This window comes from Gallus gallus, chromosome 7, assembly GCF_016699485.2.
Source record: "Gallus gallus isolate bGalGal1 chromosome 7, bGalGal1.mat.broiler.GRCg7b, whole genome shotgun sequence".
Classification (NCBI taxonomy): domain Eukaryota; kingdom Metazoa; phylum Chordata; class Aves; order Galliformes; family Phasianidae; genus Gallus; species Gallus gallus.
The window spans coordinates 21,457,693-21,471,953 of NC_052538.1; the positions used below are offsets into that span (position 1 = coordinate 21,457,693).

At 38.8% G+C, this 14,261-nt stretch overlaps 1 protein-coding gene across 2 annotated transcripts in view; it reads left to right on the forward strand.

The window, feature by feature from the left end:
* The window catches only part of PLA2R1 (phospholipase A2 receptor 1), a 35,937-nt gene that overhangs the window by 6,223 nt on the left and 15,453 nt on the right, over positions 1 to 14,261 (forward strand). Inside the window, exons 3-11 of one of the 2 annotated variants that reach the window (NM_206983.2) lie at positions 138 to 305; positions 1,410 to 1,583; positions 2,308 to 2,421; positions 2,905 to 3,048; positions 4,048 to 4,236; positions 4,895 to 5,052; positions 6,514 to 6,621; positions 11,387 to 11,499; positions 13,592 to 13,761. In NM_206983.2, the coding sequence (NP_996866.2) occupies positions 138 to 305; positions 1,410 to 1,583; positions 2,308 to 2,421; positions 2,905 to 3,048; positions 4,048 to 4,236; positions 4,895 to 5,052; positions 6,514 to 6,621; positions 11,387 to 11,499; positions 13,592 to 13,761 (1,338 nt within the window). The remainder of the gene's footprint in view (positions 1 to 137; positions 306 to 1,409; positions 1,584 to 2,307; positions 2,422 to 2,904; positions 3,049 to 4,047; positions 4,237 to 4,894; positions 5,053 to 6,513; positions 6,622 to 11,386; positions 11,500 to 13,591; positions 13,762 to 14,261) is intronic. The other variant, NM_001396566.1, reaches the window with a different exon arrangement.

Genomic DNA, 14,261 nt, shown 5'->3' on the forward strand with positions numbered 1-14,261 from the left:
CGTTTATAAATTCAAATTAGAAAATAACCTAAGATATTTACATTTAATTATTGCTTTTAAAAACAAATAATGAAATATGGGAGAGAAGAAATTTCTGTGGATGCGTTCTTTTAATCTCTGCGTTTCATTTATTACAGAAACATACACCTTGCTGGGAAATTCCTTTGGTTTCCCATGTGTTTTTCCATTTAAGTATAACAACAAGTGGTATTATGAATGTACCAGAGATGGAAAGGAATTTGAGTGGTGTGCCACAACAAGTTACTATGAACAAGATGAAAAATGGGGCTTTTGTCCTGGTGTTGGTAAGGCGTTGCTTGTTTTCACTTGTATCGTTTTTTTTTAACTCCTGGAGTATCAGTGATCTTTATTAATAAGCATAGGACACGTTTTGTTGTGGATTATAAGGTTACTTCCCTTCTGTTAGGGGGGAATTAACGTCTCTTTAAAATAAGTAAGAGGAGGCTGTAGCAGACTATCATTATTTGCCTTGTTTGATCTTTGGAGACCCAAGTCCTTGTCTCAAAAGCACAATTCCAGGGGAAAACAAAAAGATGCCAGGTGCTCACTGCTTTGTGCTGTCTGCTGACTGTGCCTTGAAGCTGAGCCACATCTCTCTCTAACATCACTGTGCAAAGGAAGGATTGCTCCTGCAAAAGGTCATTGTGCTTTTGACTGCGTTACATCTTTTACATTCTGATTAATCATGCACTCTTTGGATACCTATGTTTTGGGCCTAAAACACTTGGAAGCAGATTTTTGAAGATATTTGCTGTTTGAAAAATTTTGGATGTGTAATGTTCACAAATATTAAATATTACACGTAACAGCTTGTAGATTATTCCATAAATAAGCAAAATATTATCTTCTGTCAATAGGGTGGTTTGGAAAAGCCCTCCCAGCTCAGCCTGTGTCTCAGATCTCTGTTCCAAAGCATGCTGTAAACATCTGGAAGTGTGATTTCATAACGGGAATTTCCAGGGAACCGTTGTATCAGGGCTATTTTCAGCCCTGCTTACATTTTGTGATTATAGTAGCTTTAATCTCTTGAGTACCAGATAGTGGGAGACTGCTTCATCACAAGTTGTGTGAGGCACTCATTGTGTATTACACGTCAGCTCAAGGAAGCAAGGATTAGCGAGTGTGAATTAAACTGTGGCTCTGCTGGCAACATAGGAGCTGTGAAAATGGCCACCAGCTGCAGAGCAGCTCCCAGGGATTTGTCAACCACCTGGGAAATAGAGTGGTGTTTTATTCTTTTAATGCCCTATTTCTGCATGTACTTTTACAAAGGGATACTGGATGAGTTGGCCATCATACTTCCATTGAGATACTATCGTCATTAATTAAATTGTCGACAGTGCTGTACTTCTTATAGCCTTGTTGCTGATGAGTCTGTTTCTGAGCAGAGCATGGCTGTGGCACGTTTTGGAAGGAGAACCCAGCCACACACGTGTGCTACCAGTTCAACCCATCAGCCGTGCTATCATGGCACGAGGCGCGGGCAGCCTGCCTGGCACAGGGAGGAGACCTGCTCAGCATCACCAGCCCTGAGGAGCAGAGCTATCTCAGCAACTTGAGCCGTGAGTAGGCCCCATGTGCTGCTAGTGCTAGGTGTAGGCTGTGTGCTTTGGGTGCGCAGGTGGGACTGGTTGGCTGTTCAGTTTGGTGGTAGCCTGGAAGTAAATCATCTTCTTTGGGGAAAAAAAGACAAAGTTGTTTCTATAATCAGTTGAAGTTCCATCTTGGATAAGGTCTCTGTGCAGAATGAGTCTCAGACTGGTCCTGGGCAGTCTTCTGATGGCTGCTTCAGTGCTGGCAAAGAGGACCAAGCGAAGGATCAGGCATTTGAACTGTGCTGCGAAAGGCAGCTTCAGGTTACTTCCCATTATTGCTGGTTTTCAATGGCAGGATGTAAGCTGACAGGAAGTTTTTAAAATCATTTCATTAGCTTTTTGATATGTATACAGGCTGTGGAGGGGGTGGAAATTGTTTGGTTTGTGTCTGATAGCAAGCCGAGTCAGGCTGGCATCTCTGCAGCTGTTTCTTGCAGATTTAACTTTTAAGGTGAGTAACAGCTTACACAGAATGGGCAGCTTTTGAAGGGATGAAGACCTTTGAGTTTATTCCTCCTCAGCTCTGTGTTGATTAACAAAGTGGTAGGACAGGAAGAACAGCGTGAGCTTTCTGGAAACCAAAGTGAAGTTTTGTTTTATTTCTATTGTAGCAAGAAGCGTATCTATACCTGTAGATATTTACAGATGGGGAATGCAGGGAGTATAATTTTGCCTACCCTGTCTGCTCTAGGACAGTTGAACACCACAGATGCTATGCTGTGGACAGGCCTGAATCGGCTGGAGGAAGGCGCTGGCTGGCAGTGGTCGGATGGAGCGCCGCTGGCGTTTGTCAACTGGAAAGCAGGTACTTGGATTTGTTATAGCAGTGTCATTGCGTGCTCTCTGTAACTGCAGCTTGAGAGTGCTGTTCCTACCTTTGGAAAGTGAAACAAGTGAGTCAGTATAACTCTTTCTGTCGAAATATTTATTCGTGCTCATGAACTGAAGCTTCTTCTAGGGATGGGGCATCCACTGAGGTGTATCTGTTCTAAGTGTTAATGATCTAGGCCTTCTGTCACCCGCTTTAATGGTGTTTTGAGATTCCAGTTGCATATTTAATAACTATGTTCTACCGTGTTACAAGGAGTTTTAGTTTGTTTACAGTAACACGCAGTTAAGGTGAGCTTTGAGACTTGGTTTGCTGTATTTTGTTAGTGTTAAGCTGTCCGTAGCATTAGTTTAACACTGCTGGAAGTTTGAGTCATTACATTCATTCAGTAAGGTACAGCGCCATTTTACACTAATGGACTTTTTGTAATTGTGTGCTTCTCAAAAAATGTGTTTGCAGATGTTTCTGAGGACCATTCTAGTGAAAATCATTGTGCAGTGATGAGTTCAAAATTGAAATACGGCTGGAAAAGTTACTTATGTGAATCTGGATTGCCTTTTGTATGCAAGAAATATTTAAATAAGATAGAGCAGGAAACAATGGGTAAGTCTTTCAGTGTTAATGTGTCCTCTTTGTGAATATGGAAAGAGAGCAGGAGGAAGCTACCTGAATAAAAAGTCATCAGAACAGAATGTTAGCTGCAGTAAATGTGTGGGTTTGCTACTTTAAGTTGGATGCCATTTACCTTAACTGAAGTGGTGACAGTTTCTTCTGCTCAAATGCAGTCCTGGACAACACCATGAGAGTTTTGAAACTGACACATCACTTCAATATACATAGCTTTTAATTGATTCCTTACATTATCAGCGGCTTACAAAATGCTCAGTCTATTTATATTTCAATACATCCACAATTTTGAGTTTAAAAGCAGCCTTAGAATGGAAGTCAAAAATGGAAGCTGAAAGTTAAGCTTAGAATGGACTTAACCAATTGCCTGCAGAGGATGAAGTTGCATAAATGCAGCTCTAAATTTGCAGTTATTTTTATGACACGTTGTGCTTTTCTTATACTGAAAAAGAATTGTGCATGTATTTTTGAAACTGTTAATATTAGTGTATAGAATGCCTCAGATTCCCATTCTGTGGGAAACTTAAAGACTTGTGTTTATTAGGATATTAAACTCCGTTTTGATAAAACCAGATAGGTTCAACTTTTTCCTGATAAATCAGAAGTTTCCCTGCCTGTTTCAGGCAATGAAACGGGACTTACCACACTCTTCACAGGTATTCTATCTGGAAAAGTTTCAGTTGGTTTTGGATCAGGCCCAAAGGTAATAAGGAAATGCAACAAGTTTTAAACTGAATAACAGTTCTATTAGTGTGTTTGTACTAGTCTAGCAACCTAAATGATTGAGTCATAGTATAAGGTGGGAAAAAATTCTGTAGGTGATGTTCCATAGAGCATGTGTTTTGTCCTCCATGGAATGACTCTGTTTTCAGCATCTGAAGATCAGAAAATAGTTCCACATGCATTATAAAAACAGTACAACCAACCTCAGTAATTCTATCTAATATACTCTAACTTTGTATGGTTAATTAAAAGATACGTGGAAGTATTATGCCACTCGTTGTGATGCTGGCTGGTACCCATACAATCGTTACTGCTACAGACTTCATAAAGAGGCGAAGAGCTGGAATGATGCTTTGATCTCATGCCAAAGTGACAACAGCGGGCTCATTAGTATATCCTCCATGGCAGATGCAGAGCTGCTCCATAACTTGCTTCAACGTGGTGAGTTTTAGGAGTTAAAGTGTGCAATGTTTCTTCAAGTGTTTTGCAATGCTCTTCCATACCGCCATAGAACATAGTTGGCCTACATTATGTGACACACCCAAATGTTGTTTACTGAAGAGGGAAGTGTGATATGTGCTCCTTCTAGGAGTCCTAAAAATGTAAAGCGACACCTTCTCCAATAAATACAACAAAGAAATGAATCAACATACTGGAACATGGCAAGAAACTGTATGCTGCCCTTGGTTTTTCAGAAGCATGTCACACCCAAGCTTTTATAGGATTGCTGCTTGTGCTTTATTTGAGGGTGTGGCATTTGCATCGGACTGTGCTGGACAAATGGCAGGCAGCGGTTACAGCAGTTAGAGATTTCCTTAGTGAAACGGGGTCAGTTTTCATTGATGTCACCAGCCTTATCATGAACCTTCAGCAGTCTGGCTTTTGCCTTTCCTGTTGTTGGCTGGTTCTGTGCAAACTGCTGCGAAGTGCTCAGTGATTTTCCCTATGCGAGAACTGTGATGGTCCCTGTTGTCTTAAGAATGCATAATTAGAGTAATTCTTACTGAAATCTGATGAGTAATTTTAGTAGTAGTGTTGATATTATAGGAACAAGGGGCATATTTTCTTCCTCATTAAAATATATTTTATTCTTCTACAGAGAACATAACTGAAACATGGATTGGATTATACAGTAGTAACATCTCAGTTGTTTTTGAGTGGTCAGACGGCACCCCAGTGAAGTTCTCCTACTGGCACAGCCAAGAACCTAATACCTTTCAAAGAACAGGACAACTGTGTGTTTCAGCACAAGGACCTGTAAGTTTCCTTTTCTTGTTGAAAGAACAGGACAGTCACTTTTATTTCAGTTGATAATAATTTATTTTCTCACTATGCATATTTTTGTAAATCACAACCTGTTGTATGACTCTGTCTTTTTATTCCTAATATATTTAAGTTGGGATAAATGAAACGTGGCTTTTAGGAACTAGTACACTTCACAGTGCTGATGCACAGAAAAATTAATCGTCGATTTTGAGCTTATATTCAATAAAAACATTACATATATTAAGCTTGCCAAATGGAAGCTAGCCAGTATTAGTAGGTATTTTGATAAAGACAAAGAAAGGTAAAATCCAAGTAGCAGTGCGTATTGCAGTTTATGACTCATCAGTTCCAGTCATTAAGAGTTCAAATTCATACTCTGAAAAATGGTCAACTGTGTCAATTTTACGTTGCTGTCGGTATTTAGAACTTCTGGGAGGCACCTTTCAAAATCAGGCAGTAGTGTAGACCTGCATAAAACTATGGAAGTTAACAGTGGTAAGCTTGACCCCAAATCAGTCAGGTGATGGGAGTAATTTTTGGGTAAGCTTAGATTACGTCCTGTCAGTACATAACTCACGGCACTGACAATTTTATTTTCTTAATTTAGTCATAAACTTTGAAAATTTATGGTACTTAAATTTGCTAAGACCTGACTTAGATTAAATGGCACTATAATCCAGTTTTTCAAGGAAGTAAATTTTGTCCAAGGGTAGAAACTGTATCAGAAAGCTTTTGTTGTCTCTTCAATAGCGAGTCCAAGTTTCATTGTTTAATTCATGGGAAAGACAACTACAATGACCTGGAAAAGTCAGCTCCCATTGGAAGCACAAAATAGGACTTTAGTAAAATTCTGGTTTCAGCTGTACTAAACCATATTTTACTAATTTGGCAAATGTAAGCAAACAAAACCATTTAATAGGAAGTAGTGGAAAAGGAGATCGAAGATACAATGCTTGAAGCATTGTTTTCAGTACATGTCCAATACTGATGGAAGTCTAAGAATTATATTGTACAAACTTTATAGTTTTTTGAGTAAGGTCTGTTCAGACGTAAAGATTAATTTTATAAAATACTACAGTAGATAGGAAGAAGGTTCGTTATATGATTCGGAAAGGTAAGCGCTCTGGCATGCCCATGGTTTTAGTTAATTAAAATGCATTACATCCAAGGGAGTGATTTAAGAAGACAGCTCCTTTTGTATGATTGTCAGCAGGACTTTTCAAATCAGTGTTGTTAAAAAGAAGCGATCCATATAAGGGTAAATAAAGGAATAGAGCGAGAAAAACTTGCTTTTATTGAAAAGTTAAAAAGGAAGAGAAACTGTGTAATCTAATTTCTTTGTGTGGGTGTGTGTATACATGTGTATATATATATATATGTATGCAGGAAAATATGACTATGTAAAGGATATAAGTTTTTTTTCTTTTCTCTCCCTCTCTCCCCATCCCTTAGGAGGGACTTTGGAAAGTTAAAAAATGTGAAGACAAATCTTTCTACATTTGTAAAAAGGCAGGAGAATTTAACAGTGTTTCTTCTGATGCAGAATCGAGTTGTCCAGAGGTAAGAGATTTTGTGGGGGTTTTTTTGTTTGTTTTGGAACCATACTGATAAGATAGTATTATATGGGAATCCTTTAAATGTAGATGGAGAATGTATGGGTGTAAATAGGTAGGTAGATAATTTTAGGTTTTTGTACTGAAGATGTGCCTGTTTTGCTAGGAAAATCTAATTGCCTTGAAAATATGTAAACTAAAATTTAAGGTAAGATTAAAAGCTTTCCCAAGATGCCTCTCATGGCTCGTTGTGTTGTCAGCAGTTGTGACCCATGTTCCTATTTTTTGTAGATCAAAAGTGAAAACCCTTTTGTACGCCATCTGTGCAAATAATGGCTGTTATATGATGCCTCAACCCACACATGGTTTTCATACATTTAAAAGGAATGTCAGGGTGAAAAACAATCAGTTTCATTGATGCAGAGAATTAACTCCTCCACTTGTACATTAGCATTCCTTTTACTTTCAAACAGAAATGAGAAGGAGTACAGCCAACTAAATTAAGGCACTACAATAGGTTTTCGGGCTTTTAGGCTTTGCATTTTGCTGGAAATAGTTAAGATACTAAAGTATGGTTTTATTTATCCTGATTCCTTTCCACTGTGTATAAACAACAATATTGTGTTCTTAGATTTTATTCAAAACTCTGGACAAGTTTCATTTTTTTCGATCAACAGAAATATATCCCATTTGGCTTCTTTATCCTTCTTTACCCCTTAGGTCCTTTTTCTCAGTTCAGTTGAATTGTAAGAAGGTGGAAACTGTCCTGTTTGAAGCAGTTTTTCCCCAGAAATACAGTGATCAGTTCCAACATTACCGCTTTTATCCAGGTTAAAATTTCCAAGAATTTAGGAGGATTGGTTCATTTGGACCAATATGTTCTATTGCTTGAGAATTCTATGTGTTAAGAATGTGAAGAAAAATCTGTAGTCCTGACTATTGGAAAAACGTGCGGAGTGTCAGGATTTCCAGCTGTAGTTAGGAGCTGACAGCTCTTGAACTTTTAGTATCTTGCAGGAGTGAGACTCGAGAGCCATTGGTCTTAAGTAGCCTGGTATGCTCTCACAAGCTTCCTATTCAGGATAAAAACATATGCTGAACCCTCTTAATAGTCCCTTAATTTCTGTAAATTTCTTTCTAATGTGAAAAGAGTCATGTTCATTTAATCAGAAGAGGTCAGTTCTAACCTTACTGACAGTTGCGTTGTATTTCAAATGTTTTGTCTTGACAACTCTCTTTTAACATTCCATTTGTATGTTGTTGCAAGTTATTGGCCTAGTTTTCCAGATCAGCTCCAGCTCTTTATTTCATGCAGTTATCCATTTTTTTCTTCTTTTCTTTTTTTTTTTCTTGTTTCTCACATTTGATCTTTTGCTTTGTTAGCCTCTTGCTGTCATTCATATTTAAGGGCTGGTAGACTCTTAGGGAGGTTTGACCTCAGGCACAGTTGTTTATTTTTACAAAGCTTTATAGTCTTATCTTTAATCACTGAGCTTTTATCTCACATTGATTTTATAACTTGTGCATCACATGAACTAACTCTTAAAATTTTCTGTGGTTCTGCTGAGTGGAGATTTTGCAGTATATCCATATCAAGTTACAACAAAAACCTACACTTCTGTCTTTCAAAGACAAAAAAAAGTGCTAAGCACTTTCTTCCCTTAGCAAGGCAACTATTCTTTTTCCTTAGCTGGCAGGGTATTACCGCCAATAAATATTCCATTGCAAAGGTCAGATTCTCTGGGCACTTGTAGACATTTTGTTTAAACCAGCTTTTGAAACAGACTGCGGAGCTGTCAGCTGCTTGACAATCAAGTTAGGAGCTTCTATGTATAGAGCTGAAAGCATTGGTGCTGGTGACTTTCTTCAATCTTCTGTACTTTAATTGGTGTATCAAAAAATAACTGTTTAGAACTAAATTGTACATTGGTCTTTATAGCTGTGGTAGACAAATCGAACTGAACTTTTATGAATAGAATTGCTAATAAAGCTCTAAAACCTTGTACAGAGCAGGACAGCTGCTTAGAATAAGGGCCCATCAGCCTCATGTTCTGCCTTCCACCAGTGGAAGTCTGGGGAAGAGCAGAACAGGGTGAATGTGAATAACGTTTCTCTCAGTTTCCCTTGACCTCCAGCCTTTTGGGGGATTTCCTGAGCCTTTTATGATCCGTGTATCTTACAGCATATGCTGGATTTCCCTTCTGCAAACACTTGTCCAATTTTTCCTTGAACTTATGGGAATTCTTTGCATTCACATTTGTGAAGAGGTCTGTAAATTTGCTACCCTTTATGTGGAAAGTTGTCATCTTCTATGTTCAATCTATCTCCTCCTTACTTAGGTTCTTTTATTGTCCCCAGAACCTCGCTCTGGAGTAGTAATCTGCCTTCACAGCACTCAGGATTTTTTACATGTCCCTAAAGCACCTCTTTTCTCCAGGCTGAAGGGTCAAAGCCTGCTCAGTTATTATATGAAAACAACTCCGTACATTTGATCATCCTTGTTGCCCTTCTTTTCTAATACACTTTTTAGTAACTGAGGGCTGCAACTCCAAAAAGGACATAATTACATTCTCTGTTCTCTCTGTACTTGTAATTCTTCATGTTTGGTATTACTTATTGTCTAATCTGGTGCTTTCATGGAACATTACCCCCAAATCTCATTCCTGCAGTGTAGGAGCGAGTTAGTTTGTCCCTCAAGCCACATGTGAAACAGTTCAGTGGGGCAGGAGAGGTCTCCATAGGCATCACTTCCTGTTTATCTGCACTGAATGCAATTTTATTGACAGATTACTGAGCCTTTAAAGTTTGGAATTTCTCAACTTGTGCTTGTCCTTAATGCAAGCTTACCATCTTCCAGTCACTCCCCAATTATTGTTATTATTTTTAATAAAGATTAGTGTCAAATTGCTTTTCTACAGACTTGAGGCACCAAAAAAGCTTTTAGAGGAAGGTCATGCACTGCCATTCATTTCCAATTAAAATTTCCAAGAGGTTAGGATGACTATGTTTGCTTCATTTGGTGCAATACACTTGTTCACCGGAGAACTCCAGCCAGAGGGAACAAAAGCTAGGCCGTTTCTTACCTGCTCTCCTGCAGAGCACTCGGGTGGTTGCAGACCAGATGAGGTGGTTTTTCGTTCTGACTGTTTGTACCACAGTCTCTCCCACAGTTAATTCAATTTCTGACCTTTCTACCCCACCAAAAAGGGCAGGACACAGGTTAATGAGAAGGGGAAATTTGTTGAATGACTAAGAATGTCGAGAGAGTTGAACGAGGAAGTGCACTCAGGCCATGAGTAGGCTGTGTGCGGGAGGAGCTTTTTTGTCAATACTTGAACCTCCCCTTCCCAAGTACTCACTACCTTTACATCCCCATCAAAACACGACCTGCCATACTCTGTCTTGTCACCCGTTGTAGAATCCACTGCATGGAAGAGCCCTTCTCACCCTCAGGTGCCTCTCTTGTCAGGGAAACCCCAGCTTGTTGGTGCACAGACAGAGAAGATTTCCAACACAGGTTTGCTTATTTCTGTTGGCAAAGCGTGCATCTGAGCATGTATATGTGGTGTTCTCAAGTGAAGCCGCAGGAGCTGGTATTACAGTGCCTGGTCATCTGCCAGGCACTGAAGGAAGATGACAGTAAAGGGCAGCAGAGCTCTGTTCAGGCTCCCCAGCATGCTCTTGACAGCAATTAAACACATTCCTAAGCAAAAGCTGTTGTTTTCTGGTGCTGGTTCCCAGTTATGCCTCTTCGCAAGCTCCCTCATGGAAGAGGCAAAGCAAGGCAGGCTGGTTGTCTTTTCTGTGTGGTTTCAAGATGGGCTGTACAGGAGGTGGTTTGTTATCCCCGTAGTCTGCTGGTTATTTAAAACGTGCAGGTAGGAGCATCAGACAGGTACATCATGGGCACTGGTGCAGGCAGAGCTCCTATTAGGCCTGGTGTGGTCTTCTGGACAACCAGAGGTGGATGATGAGAAGAGATTAATAACGAGGAGCGATGCAAACTGCACTCTGTCACTGTGCTCTGGCTCATTGGATAAATCACAAGCATGTGTAATTTTAATTCTGTGTTATCAGAACACGATGGTTGCTGCTATTCTGTTAAACTATTGAAAAGGAAGAAGATTGTTGAGGAAAAGTGAATAACTGGGGGAAACTTCTGCATGAAAGGGTAGCATATTTCTGGAGTAAATATTTCCATTTTCATGTGAAGACAATTAGCAGCTGTAACTTTTTTTTTTTATTATTAGCAATTTAACTGAATGTGACAGGGCAGTGTTTGCCTTGTACTTGAGGTGTTCGATATCAGCAGTGAGTTAACACAGCTATAAATCACTGAGTGCTACTACATGCTTTGTGCCAAACAGATGGCCGGGAGGTTTGGCATACACCAATAACTAAGTCAGCAAAGCAATGTTCAAAGTATAACATGAAAAAAAAGAAAAAAAAAAAAAAGTGGAGGAAGTGCCTTAAAATTGTCCACGTCTTTGTTATACCCATTAAAGATGCTGTTATGTGTATATGTATATATTAAACTGTTTGGGTTTTTTTTTCTTTGTTTGTTTGTTTGTTTTTGTATATTTTAAGGATTTAAACTTCCTTTTGTTAAATTCACCCACCTCTTAGGGACCTTGAGGGGAACTGCTCTGGAGCAATGGAAGAGGGCTGTAAGGTCATGAGCCATGAGCAGACAGAAACAACAAATGCGGATCAAATTTTTAACATCTACATACTATATAATAATCTATAAAAAAATGTTCATTTCTTTTAAGGGATGGGAAAGACATGGTGGATATTGTTACAAAATCGACAGTACCCCTCGAAGTTTTGAACATGCTTCCAGTGGTTATTTCTGCCCATCGGCACTTGTATCAGTAACAAACAGGTAGTTAATCCTATCAGACAGCGTGAAGATGCTTCTAACAAGAGCTGCTCTAACTTCAGAGAGTGTTGCATGGCAAAAGATGTTACCATTATGAAATAATATTTGCGTGAGAATTGAGCGTAATTACTAACATTGGCTAGAAAAGAAAAGGTGTGTTTTACTTTATTTTTAATTGACACTGATTTTAATAAAAAGCAATTTTAAGTCTAATTTAGATTTATAGCGATGCCCACACATGAGCATGCAGGAATCTAAACAAAACACTTTTTACAGAGGCATGTAACATCTTCAAGAAATTCTATTAGTGTACTTGGAAAACTATACTGAAAAATTACAGTATTTTTAACTTTTATAATCAAAATGCATAATGTTTTTATCTAGATCAGGTAGTGTTCTATGAATCTTTCCATTTAGTTCTGCCTTTACATGAATCTTCAGCAAGTAGGGGGAGAGAATAAGTGTTTGGAAAGCATCTGACCTCTATCTACACTTGCTTTTTTTTTCTGTCTATCTGTATTCCAGCTTCAGCAAAGCTTTCTTCTCTGCATACGTCCAGATGCTTGAATTTTCTCTATTCTGTTTATGATTTACTCTATATGTTGGATTCCCATTACAGGTAGACTACATACATACTTAAACCTATAGGTATTTATTATTAAAAAAAAATAATCACAGAACAACAGCCAAAAAAAAAGAAAAAAGAAAAAAGAAAAAAGGAAAAAAAAAAGAAAAGAAAAGAAAAAAGAAAGAAAAAAAGCCAAAATCATTTTAGTGGAAATGCTAAGTCATGGCTTGAAGCTGTGATTGAGCACCTGGTGTGAAGGCAGGGCCAACCCAGGGGAGCTCAGGTGCATGCAATGCATTGAGTGACCAGAAGGGGTGGAGCCAGGATCCATCCCTTCCCAGATCGCATTTAAGGGTTGGCAGTGGAGGTGAGGGGATTTCACTGGAGATCCCTCTGTACCTGAGGCCTTCCCAAGGTAAGCAGCTTCTTTCCTTTGTTTTCTGTGCCTATGGCTGTTGCATTTGAGTAAATCCTCACTTGCTGCAGCCTGGGACCTTGCTGTTCTGCTGTCATTGCTGTGCTTTCTATCACATTACTCCCATCCATTTAGGAGAGAAGTACTGTAACCACTACCAATCAGATGGTGATAGCTAAAAATTTTAGGGAAGGATAAGCTACCCAACGTAAAGATTTAAAGTAGTGGGATTTTGGCCCACTAGGTGATTTCACAATTGTGCCCAATAAATGCAGTGGTATATTGCACTACAGCAATAGTAGTTACAAGAAGGTTAAAGAACAAATTCTGGGTAGCTAAGCATTTACAACCCAATCTTCACAGTGAGCTAAGGGCATAGTGCACGTGGCTGGAAGCATGTGTTCTGTATTTTTCTACTTATTTGATTTTATTGTATTTTTGGTGGATGTAGCCGTTACTGTTTATTATGTTGGTTTCCACTTCTAATGTTGGAGCAGCAAAGGAAACTTGTTAGTTTTTGTATTATGCTATACCAATTACATCTGAATACTTTACATGAAAGTTGCAAAGGGGTTGCTGTGTGAGACATTTAGAGTTTTTCAAATAATAAATGTCTCACACAGCATTAATGAAGAAATTTGTGAACGTAGAAGTGATTCCTTTTGCTGGTGCCTGGAGTTTTTCAGCTCTGATTCCTTTGTGTTGTTTTGTGTTTCTAGATCCAGTAAGATAATTCTGTGCAAAGCTTATGCCTTTCTTTATTCTGTACCTTTTTGTGACCCTGCCACCTTTTCTTCTTCATACAAAGATTTTCTAATTTATATCTGTTCATCATGAATATTTTATGTTTTAGCATCTTGCAGCATTAGCGTTGAGCTTAGGAGATCTTTATCTACTGTTCTTTGAGTGTCCCCATATGTGTGCATGGGGGGGGGGGGGGGTAAAATATATAAGCTGATGTGTGACATTTTCCACAGTGTTCTGTAAAGAAAATTAAGTACCTTCTAGATAATTTTCTTGGTTATTTTAAGTCGTTTCATGAGACCTACTCACCAAAATGCCAGTTGACCTATTCTGTACTAATAAGCATTTTGTCTTGATCGTTTTGTTAGGTTTGAGCAAGCTTTTATCACCAGCATGATCCGTAGTGTGGTAAAATCTGAGAGAACTTATTTTTGGATAGGACTGCAAGACCTTAACAACACAGGAGAATACGTTTGGCTAACAAAAGATGGGAAAAATCACTCTGTAAGCTACACAAACTGGAACAAGCATCAGCCACGTGAGTCATGTGCTGAATTAAAGAAAAAGAGAAAGGGCCTTTGGGGAACAACATACTCCTGCTACAAGCAGTTTGCTGTTCTGTTTTTATGAAGAAGAGGACAGAGATTGTCTTAGATGCGTTTCTGGCAATAAGGACACTGTGCGTAGTATTTGAATTCTTCCCCTTCACTTTGCTGGTACTTGGTGTGCAATTAGATTTCCTTTTATGGTAATCCAAAGGTAAACTTTCCAAGAAGTGAAAAAGTGAAATAGCAAGTTAACGTGTAGAATGTTTGAAAATTGATTCAAATGTGGCCAGTGATGTTGTGGCCAAACATTTGAGTCTTTGGATAACTAGAATTTAAGTTCTTCATCCTTTGAAACATGAACCACTTAAAGATACCTGAAGACATAAAGATAAAAAGATGCTGTTTCACTAATTGCTTCTAAGTTTCTCTCTACGTTTGTTGCTTCTGCAGTTCACTGAAGTACTGTTTTAAATGGTGCTTTCATTTCTGC